Source organism: Ambystoma mexicanum, chromosome 4q (assembly GCF_040938575.1).
Source record: "Ambystoma mexicanum isolate Mex_15411 chromosome 4q, UKY_AmexF1_1, whole genome shotgun sequence".
Classification (NCBI taxonomy): domain Eukaryota; kingdom Metazoa; phylum Chordata; class Amphibia; order Caudata; family Ambystomatidae; genus Ambystoma; species Ambystoma mexicanum.
Window position 1 is genome coordinate 46,572,284 of NC_090928.1, and position 20,460 is coordinate 46,592,743.

At 44.1% G+C, this 20,460-nt stretch overlaps 1 protein-coding gene across 2 annotated transcripts in view; it reads left to right on the top strand.

Annotated features, from left to right (window-relative positions):
* Positions 1–20,460, top strand: part of ABCB10 (ATP binding cassette subfamily B member 10) — a 550,176-nt gene that overhangs the window by 323,468 nt on the left and 206,248 nt on the right. For both annotated transcript variants that reach the window (XM_069607430.1, XM_069607431.1), the window contains exon 7: positions 14,693–14,788. In XM_069607430.1, coding sequence (XP_069463531.1) covers positions 14,693–14,788 — 96 coding nt within the window. The remainder of the gene's footprint in view (positions 1–14,692; positions 14,789–20,460) is intronic.

The window sequence follows — 20,460 nt, forward strand, 5'->3', positions numbered from 1 at the left end:
CCTCTTTTTTTCTCTGTCTCTTATTTATCTTGAGATACTCGTTTAGGATTTGTATACCTTGCAGCTGGTTTTAACAATGGGTATATCATATAGGGAGGGGGATGTGCACTTCCCTGCTCCTCCTTCTCGTTGCCCTTCACTGTTTCTTTCTCCTTTTCTTCCTACAGTTTCCAAAGCCCTGTCTCTCTTTAAGCTTTGCCCCTTTGTGAGTCACTGCCAAGTAGGAGTACATACTTTCTCTAATATCTTTATCAAACGTTCCCTCTGCGGGCCACTCTTTATAACACTTGCCCACTATGTTGTGTACACACTCAAAATGGTACTTTGATATTTTATCGTTGTATTGGGGCAACTTCCCACTCGTTGTTAAACGGAGCAGCCATCCAATAGGACGTCCTTGTCTCTGCCTTATTTCTTTCTATTGAAATATTCTTCTCTCCCTACTTCTTCCTTACCTTTATTAATTCAAACCTTTTAAAATGTCACTCTCTCTTCATGCAATACCACTCGCTTTATACTTACCACTTCGCTTGATCGCCCTATTTTCATTCACTTCGGCCTTCTCCACAGGCCCTGCCCTTTCACACCTCACAACCAATGCTTGCACACAATGTCCTTCTCCACATGCCTGTCTTGTTATATCGGATTAGTACAGAAATGGCCTTCTCCACAGGCCCACCACCATATCAACAAAGTCTTATATTAATGTGTTAGAAAAAGCTGTTATTACTCCTCTCGCTCAACTGTATCAGCAACTTGCGCTACATGGCTCTGCGCTACTTACAAGTTAGTTTTGGCTCTGGCTTTTCTGTTATTTTCACAGTGTGAGAAACCAAGCCGTGTCTCACCCGCTAATCCTTTGGGACTTTTCATCTAGGTGGCCAAAACATGGCCATTGCTTTTGGATCCATTTCCTGGGGGTGGACCAGTGCGTGAGGATCACCTGGGTGAGGGGTCTTCGGGGAGTCTGGGTAAGGCGATTATGGGTGAGATGCGGTATTCCCCCCCTTTCCCAAACCCATGACGCATCCTATTTCAAGAATTCTCTGATGCCCTGACTCTCCCTCCCCACCCCCCTTCTACACAAACACTGGGCCAAGGAAGAGGGCGACTGAGAGTAAAGAGGCTAACTCTTACAAATCGCATTGGACATGTCCCGCTAATCGGGTCAGGCAAAGTCAGGCACTTGACTGATACCAATTAGCTCTCTTCACACAGATAAAAGACCGAACCTAGAGACACGCTCTGAGCAAGGCATAACACGAGTACGAGCAGAACTTGTGGGACAAAGGCACACCTACTGAATCAGAGCGACGAACCAAGGGACGCGAGCAGCGGGTCAAAAATCCCCAAGAGTTCCCTACTGGAGGTCGTTGCCTCCGACAGGCCATGAAAGACACGTGGAGAAGGCCAAATCACACAAGTGAAAACTGTATTGTGTTTCAAGGACGCCAGCAACCCCCCACCCACCGGTGAACGGCAGAGATGGGGAGGCGTGGCCAAGCCTGTAGTACTAACCTTGACTCGTGAATCTGTAATCGCAAAACCACGAAAGAGATGCACACATCCAGTGAGTTGGCAAGCAACCTGAGAGACCGGTGTGTGTTAAAGTTTTAAGTAGCAACATGATATTGCAAGTGAAGGCTGCCCACGTGTGGGTGAGACGTGAAGAAAGGCAGACCTGTGATTTAACTTTGAAATAAGGACAGCTGTGAGATCACCAATACCAATTGGTCCGGCGAAAGGAAGTACCCCATAATCCTTGGCATAGATGGGGATATGTATAATGCCATTTTTAATTGCATGTTCTTTCGCACAATCTCAGCAGAATTGGCTAAATTGTCTCTTTCTTGGATCATACACGGTTATTGTTCCCTTAACTCATTTTCATACCTTGATTTACTGTTCCTCAGTTTGGGATTTCTCTGTTTCCTCTTATGTCCACTCCTGACCTACTAAGTGTGCCACATCCCTCCGCTCTCACCCGAATTTCTTGATATTCCTCCTCATCGGACAGGGAACTCAAGTCTTACTGTGTGTCTGTGTGTGTTTGGGAAGGGGTGTTAGGAAAGATTTCGTAATTGTGGGTAATTTTCCTTCCATGTGGCAACCCCTAAACTTTTTGCTGTTTTCACCATGATCTAGACTTTGCCAGAGAAGTGCAGCCTTCTGCCGCACTCCTCTGGGCTTTCGCTCCATTCTTACAGGGAAACTGACATGCCCTTAAGACAGTCAGTACCGGGAAACGCTGTTTTCCGTAGTTTCTTTTATCATGTTGCGGCTTTCGTACAACATGACACAAGAGGGCACTGTAAGCTAAGTTACTGCTCTCTTGGGTCTCTAGCCTTCTACAGACCCTAGATACTCTTTTTGGATTGTAACTGATCGGTGCAAGTGAATCACGGACGGGAATGGTGGCAGCGATCGTTTCTTGTGTTTTGTGCTCCTTTTGGCGTTTTAAGCGCGTTTCTCACTCTTAGCTCAAAATGGTGGCCTGGCTCCCAAAATGGCCAGACCACGAGGCTCCTTTGTCCCGTCCGCTGACCGTCTTGCTCCCTTCACCTTCCCCAGGTCGAGCCGACCCGGGGCCTTCCTTATTTGGGCATGTACTTTCCCGCGAAACACGGATGCTTTCGCGGGCTTCTACAGGCCTTGTGTGTGCCTCCAGGATGTTGGCTGGGATGTCTGGTCCCAATACACATCCTGGGTGCCAGAGAGTCTAGGGTGGTGTAAATGCCTGGGACCACCGTGGTCCGTGATAGGTCCACGTATGGTGTGAGTGTTGATGAGCGGATCTCCCATTGGGTCCCCACCGTTTTGGCGCGAAGGGAACCGTGGATAAGAGGGGGCTGGAAACACCACTACCATGTCGATCTCCTGAGTTCTCACGAACGAAGGAATACCGGAGCCCAGTATCCTGCAACCACGAGGCTGAACCGAGGAATCGCTGGTGACCCGCTCAAGGACTGCTCCTCTGCACTGCTGTTGCCTTGTGAAACCCTTTTTACCTCTGATCGAACCAGAAGGCCTGTACTGGTACTTCGACCCTTGGAATAGCGGGGACAGCTATTCTCGGCATCTTCACCATCTCCTGCTCGTAAGCCTTCGGAAGTGTCTCTGGGCCATCCAGCAGACTGACCAGCCTACACAGGAATCTTGCTCTGTAACCGCCGCCAGGTTGTGTAGTATTTCTAGTCCTTGTCACTCTCACACGATTCGTACACTTGGCGTTCCCAGGTCTGAAGTGAGTAGTGTACATTTGACTGAGATACACACGGCCGCTCCATTGCCCTGCTGTGGTAACAAACTGTGCGGGTTCACTTCGTTTGGGACATCTTTAACTCAACTCTGCTGCTGCAGAATCAACACGACGACGAGACGTCCCCTGCTCTCCTGAACCTGCCAGCGACTGAAACTGACGCGGAGAAGCCTGGGTCTGCTTGCATCGGGGACCGGTGAGTAGCATAGCTAGGAACTGGTCGCCCTCCTGCAGGAGCCCATAGCTTTTCCCCGCTGTGTCAAAACAGCACGCCTTTCCGTACTCGCGCTCTGCTTCTGCCCACAGTGGTGGCTGCGCTTGAGTCGCGGAACTCTGTTCTTCTTCATTTGTGCACTAAACTGAACTGCCTGATTCCCTCGAAGAGACTCCCCCTTTTGCCCGTTGGCACCAGCGTGTGCAGGTACTTTTGAGCACAAGGCTCCACTCTTCGTAGGGCTCGGACTTCCTTTTAGTTAGGTGCCTCTGAAGGCGGACTGGGTCTAAGCATTATTTTGCACTGCCTGTTTTCCTTCCCTTTTAGGTGGACTACACATTTCGTGCATCTAACGCTTGAGACTTGTTTGTATTTGTATATATATATTGTATTGGTATGGTATGTGTTGGTTTACTAGAGTTGTATTGTGATTTCTCGCTACGGTCATTGTTTTAAAGGCCTTGGAATAAATGTGTATATATTTTTAATATAACACCTGTTTGGAGTAGTTTGTAAGTGTCCTTGCTTTGTGTGCTCATTGCGGGCTTTCAGTCACCCTCACCCCTCTTGAGACCTAGTCTTGACCGCCGCGATCGCTACCCTGATTGGTCTGGCTTGTCCAGAGGTTACCCTGTTCCAAGTAATTAGGTTGGCCTTCTGAACTTCTGCGCCGCCAGGACAGAGTTCAGAAATCCGTCTTAACAAGGGGAAATGGCATGTCTGGTGCTCCTGTATCCTTAAGATGGCTATGTGCACCAAAGCCACCAGTAGGACTCTGGAAAGGCTCTGGGCAGTGGAGAGAAAGTCTCAGAAATTGGAGATAAGCTTCCTTCTTCCATGAAACTTGTGTTTTGAAACTGTGATTTTGACTCCACTGAATAGCTTTAAATTCTTGTCTCGGTCTAGCATCATGGTGTATTTCAATTATCATTTGCTACTATAACTGTACCAGTTGTTCCCTAGATTCATTCTGATTAGCCTGGGTAGTGTCGAACCCTCTTGTTTTGGAAGCCAATTACTCTTTCCTGTTTTGTAACTCCTGCCAGGAATCTTTTTCTTTATAATAAATATGTAATTTTTCCACAGACTCTTGATTTATCGATTGTGAGCTAGCTAATTCTTTCTCCAGGCGCTCAACCTCTGACATTGCTTCATCCAGATCTGTCATTCATTTTTCTGCCTTTTCTCTCACTGCCACATATTCTTCTATTCTTCCCACTAACTCTCATGAAGTCACCTTTCTCCGATCACCCTTTGCTTGTGCTACTGCCAATTGTAATGTGAGCTGATGTTTCCTGAATTGCAGTGTCTTTTCCTGAGCTAACCGGGCCCTTTGCTTCTTAGTGATTTTTATATAATTGTATAGCTGATCAAAATCTGCTTGTGAATCTAAATGCTTCATAATTAGTTTTGCAGCTGTTTCTTTATTCTCTTTAATTTGTGTTTTTATGTCAGCGCCTAGAAACACTTGTGTACAAGCGTGTTCTAAATGACTTATGTCATCTAATAAGCTATTGATATAAGCAGCTTGATCAGTTATTTTGTCTTTTAACTTACCATGTGTCTGCATGCACTGGCAATGAATCGGTCATTCGCATTTAAACATTTTTTCATTAAGCATTATTTGGCTTCTCTGCACACTTTGTTTTGTATTGCCTCTGATATTAACACATGCTTGTTACCCAGAGTTTCATACAACTGTTTTAGTCCTTGCTTTTGCAGATTGCTAGCTTGTTTGAGTGTTAATTCTGCTGAAGTATTTTGAGCAGTTTCTGTATATTGGTACAAATAATGTATGTTTTCATCCAATCTGTCCTGCGTCAGCTTGAGGTGAAAGAAGAGATGGGAAGAAAAATGTGCAAGCCTCTGTTTTCCTATCATCGCCATAGAGGTCATATTTCATTTTTGCAATGCCTAAATATCTATTCCTATATTTTGCTCAATTCCTTTAATTTTGTCTCTCCATGACTCCAGTATCCCATGTCAGCAATTGCCCATGCACAAAATGTCTAGTCAATGCATGATCAAGGGCCACCTCTAGCTCGGCCCTGCTGTCCTGTGATGACATGGCTAGACAATATATCTGATGAGAACTAGGATTTAATTTATACATCTCAATCGCTAACCTTTAAACAAATAAAGAAACTACCATTTTTCTCACATCACAAATCCACTATTTCTCACTATAGAACAGCACAGAGTCTAAGTCTGATTACTTCTATAATTCAATTATTTCTATAAAATCTAACAACCTGTGTACTCAAATGGGATCATACAATGGGGATCATCTAATTCAACGAAGTAATGCAACTTTACACACATCTGTGAACTTGAGCACAATTTGTGTCACACAATGCATTTCTGCCTCTCTTTTAATCGTCTATTATATGCATACTATCTCCCCCTCAATTCAGGGACAAATATGAGGCAGGCTGTATTTAGAATCAAAATGTTATCTTATTAAAAAAAAAAATCACTTGGAAGGTGGTCTCCTAATTTGTCCTGGGGAAGTCACTACAATAAAATATTGGTACATTTATAACTGTTTTACAAAGGTAGCGGGCGCCCCTCTCTCGCAAGAACAGACATAACCTGTTCAGTGGTTATTAACCACTTGAGAGTTCGCAGCCACTGCTTTTACTCACTGTGCCTTTCACAGATGGGAAATATCCATTTGCATATCAGTCTTTGTCCTGCCCAGGGGCAGTCCAGCACCGAAATACAATGGCAACTCCAATCTGAACGAGAGTACCACCAGCAACCCCATACACGTGTTTCACCCTTGTTGGGGATCATCAGTGAGGTGAAGCTGATGCCTCTCTAAGCACAGTGAGAGGGAGACCACGTCTGGTTGCCCCCAGGAGACCTAGGGTTACCAATCCCAGGTTCCTTAAATAGTTTTACAAAGGTAGCGGGCGCCCCTCTCTCGCAAGAACAGACATGATAACCTGTTCAGTGGTTATTAACCACTTGAGAGTTCGCAGCCACTGCTTTTACTCACTGTGCCTTTCACAGATGGGAAATATCCATTTGCATATCAGTCTTTGTCCTGCCCAGGGGCAGTCCAGCACCGAAATACAATGGCAACTCCAATCTGAACGAGAGTACCACCAGCAACCCCATACACGTGTTTCACCCTTGTTGGGGATCATCAGTGAGGTGAAGCTGATGCCTCTCTAAGCACAGTGAGAGGGAGACCACGTCTGGTTGCCCCCAGGAGACCTAGGGTTACCAATCATAACTGGTAACAGAAACGAGAATTGGCCTGCCTGTAGGAATCTTACTAGGAAACCGTGCACACATGCAGTCACAAAATAAATCAATTGTATTTGTGAATCTAATTCTAATAGGACAATGTCATTTCGAAACAAAACAATCGAAGTCCATAATTGCATTGCTGCTTATTGGCCAATGTATTTTAAGGGCAGCCCAATTTACAGGGTTATGCTTAATTATAAGGGTGGGCCTAATCACACTCACACCAGAGTAAAGTACACCACTCTAAGGAAGTAAGGCCAAGAGTCTATCTTGCAAGGATAACAAATGTATTATTTACAGAAATGAGGATGGGGGCAATGAACTCTGCTCCCTGAACGGCCTTCTGTCCCTCTTCCGTTCCTTTCTCCCGCAAACTGAGCCAGGCAGGAGCTTTTATACTCATGACTTGCTGTGGTGGCATCGCTGGATATGGGCATGGCTTTACCCCAACTCATCCTGCTTCCATACAACGGATGCTCCATTCTTGCTTTCTTCATTGTCAGTGATTTCTGTTACGACATGCTACTTTACATATTGCTAGCCTATGCAAAAATACACTGTATGATATATTTTATTTCTATCGCGCTCGTACACAAGTGTTTCAGAGCACGACAGAGCTCATGTTTTTCATCATTTTGCTACCTATGAACTTTTATATATAAAAACATGTTCCCGTCATGCTCTCCATATTTCATTCATTCTACTCATATTTTTATGTTGTCCTGTAATTTCTTTTAAACCCGGTTTTCATAATTCTGCATGTCGTCCATTGAGCATGTTATAATCCCCTTTTAGCATGCATGGGCTTTTCACAGACAGCTGCTGAGCTACTTCGTGCTGCTCTGCCAGCCTTAGTAACGCAACACTGCATGAGCCCTCCGATCCATTTTTAGCACAGACTCCATTTTTCCCAGCAGTGAGCTTGCTTCTATCATGCTTTGAGATTTTAGAACTACATAGGATTAACATTTACAAATGTATTCAGCTAATAGTTATTTTCACCTTATATTTAAATAGCTGCCTTCTTTTAGTGCCTGCCCATGTCTGTGTATATGATTATATTTGCATGAGAGAGCTTTCCCAGTGCCTCTCCTTCCCCCTGATGCCTTGTAGTGCTTAGAGGGAGTCAAAAGAAGTCTTGCCTAATTCTAAAGCGCTTGGGGGTGAAGGAAGGCGCTAGCTCCTTCCCAACATTATCCAACTACCAAATATGACATTTACATAGAACTACTTTTCTTTGTTAAAAAATAACAGATTAAAACCTTTGTCTCCAATATCAAAAGTACGGGTAGCAGAGAAATGTTGCATAGAAAAACTGCAGTAATTTAAAACATATTTGAAATTAATTCCCCCTATGTGCAGATGTGGAGCTGTGGGTAACTAGCATATGCATGTTATTTGAATGCAAACTGTTCTGAGTTGCATGAAACTGTTTACGGATGTGTTTAGGGACACTGTGCTATCAATTTAGAATGTACAGCGTTGGGGTTAATCCACTCAACATTGGAAAATAGCTTTTTGATTTTATATTAAAGAAGTAAATACCCCTCCCACTTTACTGCTCAGATCCGGTCCCGTTGGTGCAGGATCCTCCCCCCTACTGTATGATTTTATGTCTGAGGAGCTAATGTAATTTACTTTGGCATCATTTTTATGGAAATGAGACACACAACTAAGATCCCTTTCATCCCCAAATCTTTTTAAATATTTGTGGATTTCATAGGTCATAAATTATCAATCAGTCATGAAGATGTACAAATGGCATCCTTCCACAAATCAGTTGTCGGACGACATCTGTGAAAACCTGCAGGGTTTCATGAGATTGGCTTTGGATTTACTAAGAGCTGTGCTTTATCTGTGCAGAACTGCTATATATCCCCATGTAAATCAAACCTGCTTGGTTTTATGCAAAGTGCAGTTCCCACTTCACATGCTCAAGGTTGCCCTAGTAGAGGTCCCCCAGCCCACCCACTCCTGGAACTTAGCAGACAAATTGTTCTGGAAGGCCTTTAGCTAATTACATTGGGACTTTCACTTGTGAACAATTATCGAAGGTAATGAACCAGCAAGGACCCTCCATTGTTTCCAGGGAATGTCCAGTCATCTGGCCTGTTCTAGTTTCTGTCCCTTCTCTAGGTAAGCGGGTCTGCCTCAGGTTTCCTCATGGATAATGCCCATCATCTTCATATAATATACAAGCTCAGCACGCTTTTATTTGCACCAGCTGCTCCCTTTTTCTCCAGCCTTAACAATCTCTGCTCTTCTCTGCTCATTGCCTTTGTGTTTTTACTTTTATAATGAGAATTATTCTTACACTGTCATTGTGACCTTAAACTTTCTGATTGGCCAAGTCTTTCCATTGCCTTGCTTAACAGGCAGACACTCCATCAATACAGCCCTCAATTCTCATAGGTTGGTCATATTTCTAAACACTTGACGGGGAGGGGAAGTATGCTCTGGTCCCTTTTGACTTTCAAATCATATTTTAGTCCATATTTCATTGTAGCAACATGACACATCAATGCAATCTGGATTTCTGAATTCCCATTAAAGTTTCAGAACAGCTTTCCTTTTAATTCTGTGCCATATCATTGTGGAGTTAGTTAAAAAAAATCATATTTAAATGTATTTCTGTTGCTAACTTGCTAACTTTAAGTTAGTTTCATATCCTTCAGTTATGAAATATTATGTCCAGGCATGCTTTTCAGTTAATTATTAATCTAGTAAGTTGACAGTGGCTTCCTTTGTTTGAAAAGCCTCTCATAAAGTCGAGTTGGATAATTGTATTGGACTTCATTAAAAGTTTAGATCATAAGTGCAATTATCTTCCTTTGAAACATGGCATGTTGGAAACAGAGCTCATAGAATGTGAATTCTATAAATACTTTGCTTCAGATGGATCCGTGTGAGTGATGTCTTGAGCAGGTGGTTTTTGTTATAGGAATTTCAACATGTTTCAACTTGTTCATTTTATGCAAGTTGAATGAGCCTGTTCATCTCCAAATGGCAAGCCAATATCCTCGGATGTCAACTCAACACCCATCAACAATATCTGCAGGGCTGACCATTGGTTCAGCTTGTTGTCAAGTTCTCTGGAAAATCAGAGTTGCAGTGATAGTTATACACTGCAGTATGCCGCAAAGGGTCAGATCATGAATTTGTAGTGAGAAATAAGCTTCGTTCAAGACTGCCAGCGTTCCATGGTATGATAGCTGCCATTTGAGAGTTGGACTGCCAGTTGGCATAACTGAGGACACCAGAATTCCCCTTCCACCCTCCTTTTTGAAAAAAACCTGACTGCCATCTTGTCCATTACGATCAACACCCTGCAGCCACAGATGGAAAGACCTCCTAAAATCTGTCCACCAGGCCAGATTCTAGAAATTCATCTGAACACTTGCCCAGCACACAAGCCCTCTGTCGCTTCACTTTACGGTTTTGGTTAGGCCTCTCAGGGTTCCCTTCCCCAAGCTCTGGCCCCTTTCAGTTTCCAACTGAAATTCTGTTTTGTCAGGATGTACTTTGCTTTCTTTATTAGGCCTCTCAGGGTTCCCTTCACCAAGCTTAGGCCAATTGTTGGTTTCAAAGACAAGTTCAACTTGTCAGGATGTACCTTTCCTTTTTAAACACAGTTCTTTCACACACACTTCACTTGTGGGGCACAATCGGAGACTTTCCAAACCGCCTGGTTCTTGGCTCCTCCTAGGCGTGACCATTCAGATCTGTAACCCCTCTCTTTATTCCTTGCTCTTCTTTTTAAACCTTTCAGCTTCAGGTGCTTCCTGCACCCCTTCTTGTTTTCCTTGGCTTCATACTTGCGCACACTTGGACCTTTCCTTTGCTGTTCCTTCTGTTCCTCCGTCCACTCTTTCACTTTCCTTTTACTTTCCTATTGAGCCTCTTGCGCACCTCACATCCTTTTGTTTCACTGTGCACTCTTGCACTTGTCCATTCCTATCTTGTGCTTCCTGCACCCTTAACACACTATCTTTACTGTGCATGCTCTGCACTTCTCTTCCTCGTACATGCTTTTCAATCTTTAAATTCTTCACATGCCTTTCTTCCGCTTTGCTTTTCTTCTGCGACACTAGCGCCACTTTTTTCCTTCTATTTCTCTTCTTATTTCTTATACTATCTGTCCTTCGCACACTTTCAAACCTTTCCGCTTTGTGCCGCTTTAAAACTGTGTCTTTATCCTGCTTGCTTCAGTCTAACACACGCTCCTGTGTTTCTCTCTCTCTTACCGGTAGCGTCGCATTGACAAGCGGTCCCTCGGGATACAGGGGGTTGAGATCAGGGTCTCACCACCTGCCCCACAGACACTCTTGGGACCGGCACACGTCCCAAGGGAACAATCATTTTCCCAAACACCACCAGCATGATACAAGCTGCCTTACTCTGGCTCCTTGGAGGCACAGCTCCCTAGCCACGCTGCAGCCTCTCACTAACACCGGGCCAGCGTCTCAGCATGCCGTTTTCCTCCAGGCTTTACTACTGCTGCTCCCTGGCTTCTTGGGTCCTGACCGCATCGTCAGCTCGCTCTCTTCCTTGTGAAAACCATACCTTTTTATAGTTGAACAAACAGTCAAGTGGAGTCGGTTTGTGAGTGATCATTATTAAATGCCTGGCCTTGCCTGACTCTATTAGTGGGACAACTTGAGTTCTTTCTACAGTAGGTTGCCCTTACTTTCCCCATGTTGTTTCTATGGGTAATCTTTACTTCTCCCAGTTGCCTCTTCCTCGTCCCAGTATTGTTTGGAAATGGGGAGGGGGCTGATGGAAGAGTTTTGAAGGATAGATCTATTTCCTGCTCTTCTATCAGGGAATCGCCAATGGACATAGCAAAATCCTTTAGTCTTGTTTTCCCTCAAGGGGATGGTTGCCCATTTCCGTGTTCATGATGGTTGATTAAATAAACATGAGTTTTGAGGGTATTCCCTGTGATTTGAATTGGTAGAGGATGAATGGATATTAACATCAGACTCCTGGCTTTGTTTCAGTTAGTTTTTCTTCCTTCCCAATTGACTCGTTCCTTCCTCACCCTTGGGTCATTGATGACGGGATTGGAATTTGGGAAAATGAGACCTGGATTAGGGTGATTGGAATCAGTGTATCCCATGAAGGCACCCAGAACTTCCTTCTCCTCCTCTTCTGTCGCCCCGTCCGAATACCACATCTTGGCTGGGGTATTCCCAGGAAGGCAACCCCAGTGTCCCCTACCCAGGTGATCCTCCATCGCTCGTCCACCACGAGGGTTGGGATCCAAGAGCAATGGCCCTCTCTTGGCCACCTGAATAGTGGACTCTCAGGATCTTAATGGGGGAATATCCCTGGGTTTCTCACAAATGATTGTATGCTTGAATCACTAAGTAAATACTTCAGATTAGGCTTTGTGCTCAATTCATTTTTCACCACACTCGCCCTTAACATGGAAGAGTACAACCAAAAAAAGAAACATTTTTATTAAGTATAATATGGCTACGATAGTATCCAGTAATGCATAAATATATATACCAATATGTAATCACACGCATTGAACAATAGTAAAGTGTACCATAATATTGAAACACAGATCGCTATTCAAACAACCTTAGCCTCTGAATGTGAAACTAGAACTCCTTGCAGTACAATGGGGCTGAAGAGCCTTCTGGAGAAAATGCTTCCTTTCAGTCCGTCACATTTTAGCCAGGTCTCTTAGTAAGGATGTCTGTGCACATGCTCAGTTCCCAATGAAGAGGCATCCTAAACGGATTTTATATCTATAATATAGGGATTACACAGTGTTAATGGAGAGCCCGATGGGCACCAAATGTAGGTGGCATAAAATGAGTTTGGTTTTTCTGCATGATGGGCAGCAGTGTAAAACCAAAGTATTCAAAACATTATTTATGCATTTCATAATGCAAACCCTTATACTTGCACTGTAGAGCAGGGTTACAATCTTAATTTACTATAAAAGTGATTTAAAAAACATAATGAAATCATGGGAAATATGAGCTAAGCAAATCTTGAAACTTGTTTGAAATCTGAGTGCAGTATCGTCGTTTCAGACACAAGGAGCTGCACAAAGATCACCCATCCTCCCAAACCCGGAAGTCAAATCGTTAGTCAGTCTTGAAGGGCAGGTTCTGAGAACCTGAGGAATTCACCCTTTTGCAAAAAGCACGTTTTACATCCATAAACCTGTTTTTTCGTGTCTGGATGTATTCTGCATGTCTCTGCTGGTTAGTTTGCTTATTTGTCAGTGTTTATAAAATACCAGGTTTGCATTTTTCCATACACTAGTTGTCCATCGCAGTCTCATTACTTCTTACTTAACTACAGCTTCAAGTGAGATGTAAACCCTATATTGTTGGTGTTCTGTGGGATCATTGCCACAGTTTGTGCCTCAATTATGAGAAATTAATGTGCGAGTGTAGACGTTTGTGTTGGTGAATGTAGAGGAAGCAGAGCGAACGCTGGAAGCTCAGGGGTAATGGGGAAATCAGGGGGTGGCCAGCATTGAGTGGTATTTGGGAAGAGGGCATTGCTGGGGGAGCAGGAGTCGAACCCCTACAATACAGTGTTTGTGGAATTGCACTGTAGGAATTAGCAATATTATTGTGCCCTAGTACTCTATCTGCTTGTTATCTGTTTCTTCACCTCTAGGTTTGTGCTATACAACCTCAGCACATACCTATGCAGCACACATTATGTGCGGTGGAAGCTGCCACTGGAGTGGAGTGGAGTGGAGTGGAGTGGAGTGGAAAGATGTGCATCAAAAGGGTTCCATTGTTCTTTAACATATCATAAGGCACAGTAAAGCTGTTGGCACAGCTGTGGCAAGGCTGCCTCCTTGACATGCTCAGTCAGATGCAGGGATTTAATGCAGAACCAGTCCAGTAATAAGTGTAACTGAAAACTGTTCAGTTGTATGACTGTGTTGCACACTCGTGAGATAGATCAGCAAACGGGAAGCTATGTCGGGGGAACAGCCATATTGCCTCGTGGTCTTCAGACTCAAGATGTCTAATGAGCATGCTCTGAATTTCCATAGTGGTTATGCTAGAGTATACCTTTCTAGTTAGCTGTGCATGTCTCGTTCAGCTATTTTAGCTCTAAACAGTACAACAAGCCATCCATTGAATAGACCGATCGCTTTCAGTCAGCAACACATTTGTAGTTTGGTTACTGAAGAATTGAAAATTAAAATGAGTAGGGTGGGATTGGCAAGGGAGTCTGCTGGACTTCCACTTGTGTTTACCCGTGCACTGTGCTGATGTCCACGTCAGTAGACACACCTGTACGGAGTGTGCTTTTCTTTGAAAATTGTTTGTTTATATCTCATTTCAAAATCATTTATTGTTGTTGGTCATCAGTTCTTTGTGTGTGGACATAGATGAACAATATTGTGAATGGGGGATGGATGGTCAGAGAGAAGGGAGACAATGGCTAAACCAAGGAAGAGTTGCAAAAGAATGTCAGTCAGTCAAATGAATGTTAAAGCATCCGAGCCCCACAAAACAAAGACAACATTGAAATGAATGCAAACTCTTATCACTTGAATTTGCACTTCTGGATTTCTGCTTTAGTGGAAGACTCATTAAATCAATATAAGTGAGATGTTTTTGGTAAGCAGAGCATGCACCGGCGGAAAATACTCTAAACGGCTACAAAATAGGAAAATAACTGAGGGCCTGTTTGATGAGCACATTCATGCTCTGCTTAATCACTTCCACCTTGCTGTCCTCTCCAGGATATTGGTTACAAATAGTTTTCTCTAAATCACAATCATTTCAATGTTCATTTCAGCTGATCAGTGTTAGAGGTCCACAACAATAGATTAAATAAAACCCCAAAGGAAATAATTTGTGGATGAAGAGTTTGCAAAATGCTCTCATAGTCCGCTCAATATGCCTTTAGCTCAATGTAATAGTGACGTTTTGTGATTTTTTTTTTTTCTTTTTTTTTTTTTGATCCAGGTATGAGCTCTTTCTATTCGGAATTGATGAAAGGGCTTGGAGCAGGATCCCGCCTATGGCAGCTACTCGATCGAAAGCCAGTGATGCCATTTAATGGTAGGTTTTTAGGATTTTGCTTTTGTTTAGGAATAATTCTATGTTCTTCCTGTATTAATGGAAAATGTATTCAGTGCTGTACCAGGTGAAACTGTCCGAGCCAAAAAGAATGGATTACTGAATGAAAGCACTGCCTAAACTTGAATATTCTGGCCCGAGGCTATTGAACTTGATTAACGCTTGTTACCTTGAATACCCTGATTTAACATGCCAGAACATAGCAACCTTGGCAGGAGAGCGGACGCGGGGACTTCTCCCAGTGTCAAGACATTTATTTCAAATTCTTGAGGCCAGGAGGAGACTTGCAGCTCCTTTGACATCAATTACTGGCTCGTCAAGAAATGATTCTCCTTGTAACATACTGAGGACAACTAGGCATTTCTGGTTATGCCGCAGGCACAAAGACAGATTCCCACACTCTCCTCACTGGCTCCTCATTACATGAATATTGTTTCCTTTCTTCGCTGACAACCTCTGACTATCGATGAACCATCAAGTCTGATTTCATCACTTTTCTTCCCCAAGAAATCTTCTTTCCTCTCTCTCTGCTTATTAGTTTGCGTCCCCCTTCTCCCCTAAAATCACCAAAATATGGGAAACACTATCCACCCTTATGTTGCTCTCCACTCACTTATTTTTGCAACCTGTCACCTGCCCCCACCCTCTCCCCTCTATCCCCCTTCTCCCCCCTCGTCCACTGAACTTCTACCCATCCTTCATTTGGCAACCCATCCTGCTACCCAAAAAAATACTATTCACCACAGTGTATAGGAATTTGAATCTCAAATCCGCTCACCTGTCTTATTTAACCTGTCTCTCTCAACTGGTGTCTTCCCAGACAGTTAAAAAACAACCACAGTCTTACCTCTCCAAAAGGACCAAGTACTGACCCTAACATCCCCTTATTATACAGACCTATCGCACATCTTCCCTCCCCTCTAAAGTCCTTGAGAGGGTTGTCTTCAACCATATAGCCCAATATCTTGAGGTAGATTCACTCACTGACACCTCCATCTGTATCCTGTATCAAATACTCCACCTAGACTGATCTCATCCAGTCACCAATGGTCTTACTACTGCCCACCACCATCTCCTCTTCTCCATTGTCAGCTACCTTTGACACTATGGACCATTCCTCCCTCCTTCAAACCCTTTGTGGCCACGGTACTTGAATGGGTGTCCTCCTAAACTCTGTCTGCTCCTTCTCAATCTCATGGGACTCCAGCATCTCCTCCCCGACACCTCTTCCTGTGGTCGTTCCTCAAGGATCAAGCCTAGAGCAGTACTTTTTCTCCTTGTACATCACCTCTCTTGGCAAACTCATTTCCTCCTCTTTGGCATTAATTGTAAACTCTTTTGCTGACAATGGTCTGATCTTCTTGTTGACTGCGGCAATCTCCCAATACATAACCAACTGCCATCCACCACTGAATGGCTCTAAACTGACTCATGCTCAACTCTTCAATGGCTGTGGTCATCTTAATCCCTGCATTTAACATCAATCCCACTCTCGCCTGTTTCCCATCTAATCTCCTCACCCCACACCCATTGTTCACAACCTTGGGGTTCACTTGAACTCGACCTCAAACCCTATGGTTACATCCTGACAACTTACACTCCAGACAGACTCAACCTCTTAAACATTAGAAAGATCAGCCCACACCTTATACACCACTCAACTAAACAACTAAAACCCTTACCTTTACTCTGTTGCTCAGCAAACTAGACCACTGAGTGAACCTACTTCTTGGTGTACATCTCTACTCTTTTGCTCCCTTCTCCAAAGTACTCAACTTTGTGTGACGATTCCATGGATGTCATCACTTCTCCCGAAGGGGGAGCCCTTTCCCATGAGGCCAGGGAGGTTAATCCACTACCCTATAGTCCCAGTGGGAGTGGTACACAGCTGGAGGATCTCATGGGGGAGGGACTCCCCCTCTGGGGTCAAGTAAGAACATCTAGGGTACAGCCATTATAAGAAAGTCACCCACACCCACACTTTGGCCCCCTTTCTTCTAACCTCTTTGTAGACAGCAGATCAATGCATTGTTGCAAGTTAGAAAACCTGAGTATCCTTGAAAGCACTAAGACTTAGAAGAGCTACGGGAACCCAAGTAATCCAGGCACTGGTACGAGTTGGCACAGCAGAGTTATTAACATGGATCCCGGGAAAGAGAGGAAGGACTTAAACAATGCACCCAAATCAGCCTGGCAACTCTGTATATGAATCAACAATGGACTTACATTGTTGTCAAGCCAGACCCGGAGTAGCAGCAGGCATGGAAGCTGTTGAGACGCAGGGAATGAGCAGTAGCACAGTGAAGACCAGAGAGCAGTGAACACTGGTGGGTAGCAGAAGGCAGCTCTCCAGGATCGGAAGTCAATGGGTAAAGCAACAAACATGCTAGACAGTGGTACAAGTACCGTGAGAAGGGGGACTGAACGGTTCAACCATAAAACCGATACTGCAGGGAGCCAAACCACGCAGAGCAGACAGCTACCGAAGTCCGAAGCAGATGACCGGAGGAAGCAGGCGGAAGACCAGCTCCAGTCCCAAGAAGTGCAGGCACCGGACGCAAAGGTCCTTGAAGATAACGGGCAGGTTGGCAGGGACACGAGCAGTGCAAGAGGGTCTCCAGATCACACCACATGGGTCGCTGGGCTGAGAAAAAGACAAAGAAGGGTTTGGGACCCTGCGAAGAATTAAGAGGAAAGCTTCCTCATTGGGGTGTTCAAGTAAATCTCACTGACTACAAGGGAAGGGTCGGAAAGATACAGAGAAGTTGTATTCCAAGTCATCTTCCTCGTGCCAGTCCTTGGCAGGAGAGTGAACCAAGGGGGCCTGGTAAAAGAAGAGAACCAAGGGTTGTGGACCCAATACTGAATAATCTTCAATGTGAGAAGTCCTTTTCCTTGTGGCATTATTGGGCAGAGGAGTGAGCAGGTTAGCTCAAGTGCAAAGAAGAGAAGAGGAAAAAGAAGATCCAGGGGAATGGAGTCATTCCCGCTGGACTTGGCGATCATGGCAAGTCATACCAGGAGAAGTCATTATCCTTGTATTCGTCACCTAGGTACAATTATTAAGAAGCCATGGGAAGGCAGTCATTCTCACTGGTCGCAGTAATGAACTATAGAGTGGCCGTTCAGCCTAGGCAAAGGAGTAATTCCCCCTGGTTTTGGCTGAAAGAATAAAACCCTTGTTTAATGTGACTTTTTGGAACCTCATACAGGAGAAGGGAGCCATTCTACTGGTAATGGAACTTTGAGTTGTTAAGACTTTAGTTTGAAGTGTTGGGGACAGAGATAGGATTTGACGCATGACAGTAGACTCTTGAAGTTATCGACATTCTGACCGCGCTAGTAGTATTTTATTTGAGGGAAGGAAACCTCTTAGGATTAGGTAAAGTTAGGTTTTCTCTTGCTTTTGACTTGGCTAATAAGTCTAAAGCCCCAAACATGGCACCTGTTTGAGTCTCCTCCTTCTGCACCCTTACATTTGTGACACGCACTTTGTTTTCAAACAACCCACTTCACCCAAAAACCTCACCCTACGGTTGCTATGCTAGGTGGCACTCTATGCAAAATTGCTCTTTCAATTTCTTCCACTACTCTATGAACCAATCAATTTTCTCGCCTCCCACCACCATGTGGACTGCATCTCACAGTACTCGCTATCTTAAACATTCAGCTTCCTGTCTCTTCACAACCTACGAGTCCCCAACCCATGTGCCTTCTCCCACTTTTGCTCCTTTTTCCTAATTGCTCACTCTACCGGAATAGTCTCTGCTAGCGTCCAGGTTACCTCTTCAGTGAAACTCTTCAAAACAAGGCTCAAACTACACCTGCTAGAGATGGATTGAGCCCCTCCCACAATGCATCCAAACTAACCGCCCAACTCACTTTACCTGCATTCTGGCATCCGAAATATTGTATGTTATTTGCACACATGCTAATACTGGCCTGAGTTTCTCAATGTTAAAATATGACATCCTCCAGGCACTAACCCCGATGAACGTTCCTGCTATTACCCCTTTGTTATGGCATCTTATTCTTGGACTACCTTCCCACTCTTATATTGCTTACCTTGAAAGTCATTTCTGTTCAGTACAACTCCCTGTTCTTCTATAAGTGCATACAGTGCATTCGTTGCAATGTGGTGACAGTCTGTTTACTCCATCCACTGGCTATTTTATTCAGTATATGGGAAGGTAAAACTTCTCTAATGCGCGTTTCATTTGATCAAGTCTCACTATTTGTACAGCCCTATGTCTTAATTCTAACTATTCCAATATATTCATGGTTTGGTCTCACCTTCCGGAGTACATGATGCTATGCCCTTGTCTCACCCGGAATTAAGAAACTGGTGCTTTCAGCTTTATTTATCTGTCCTTAATCATATCTCATCGGTATATTTATTGGATTTTATATGTTCCTACCATTTCTTGCCGTCATCTATTGTCTGCAATGCCCCATGGATATTTTTGGATCTATCTCCAACTTTTCTTCTTGGTTCTTGGGTTCCTTTAAGGAAGCATGAATTTAATGCATTTTGCATGTGCCTATTTTTCTTTAGAGCCCTAGTTCTGTACTTAAAGCTCTCTGGCGCAGGACTTCAGAAGCTTGCTGTATACATTAAGGACCTGATAACAAGTTTGCTGTTATTACCTGTGGTGATACCAGTAAACGCAATTACTGTTAGCACATGGTCTGGTTATCCCCCGTTTTGGAGTGTCATTGGAATCCATTGGGGGGGGGGAGGGGGGCACATGCCATATTACTGCATGCATGAATACTGAATGACTAACAACATATTAATTGATGCATTTGTCTGCAGGTAAGTACCTCTACATAAAATCGAGTGTTATTTTCTGAGTTTCGGTAATGAAAGCCTTTAGGTGAATCAATGAAACAGGCTGTTCAAAACACAGCTCATTTTACCAAATTCGTAATTAGGCATGTGTGCATTTTATATTATGCTTTGGGCTGTATATGCTTAATATATGCCTTGTATGCAAGTGGTACCTCTCCTTACTGATTACCCAATAATCGCTTTTTGGTTTACTCAAAGGAAACCCAGGTGTTCATGTAGATTTATATAGGCTTTTTGGCAAAGTCCCTTGCCTGACCTTGCAGGGTGGTGGTCAACGAGGCCAGGTGCCACCCCAAGCAAGTGGTTGCTGGGATACGAAGACGCATATGGGGGATCCCAGACCACCCTCACTGGCTCTCCATACTAAGGCAGGGGGCGGTCACATGGAGATAACCCCCTTTCACCCTTTATTGGAGGGTAATCACAGGGCCACCCCCACTTCTTCATTCCTCCTGCCCTTGCCAATAACCAAGATAAGGACCAGACGCTGCACAAGATCCCTAGATAAAAATCATTCCACTGAGGTAATGGTTCCCAGAGAGCTAACCCAGCCGCTTGGCCAGACCCAGATCTCCGAAGCAGGAGGGACAGTCTCTTACATGAACAAAACCTTTTTTGCAACATTTGACATTCTCTGCTGTGCGGGTAAGTAACATTTCTCATGTAGCGCAGGCCCTAGAGGAAACCATTTGTAAAATAATCCATGCTTCTTCACACTGCAGGGGTCCCTTGGAATACTTGAACGATACACATAGCACGCTTTTAGCATTGCTGGTGTTAAACACCTACAATCTCTGTACAG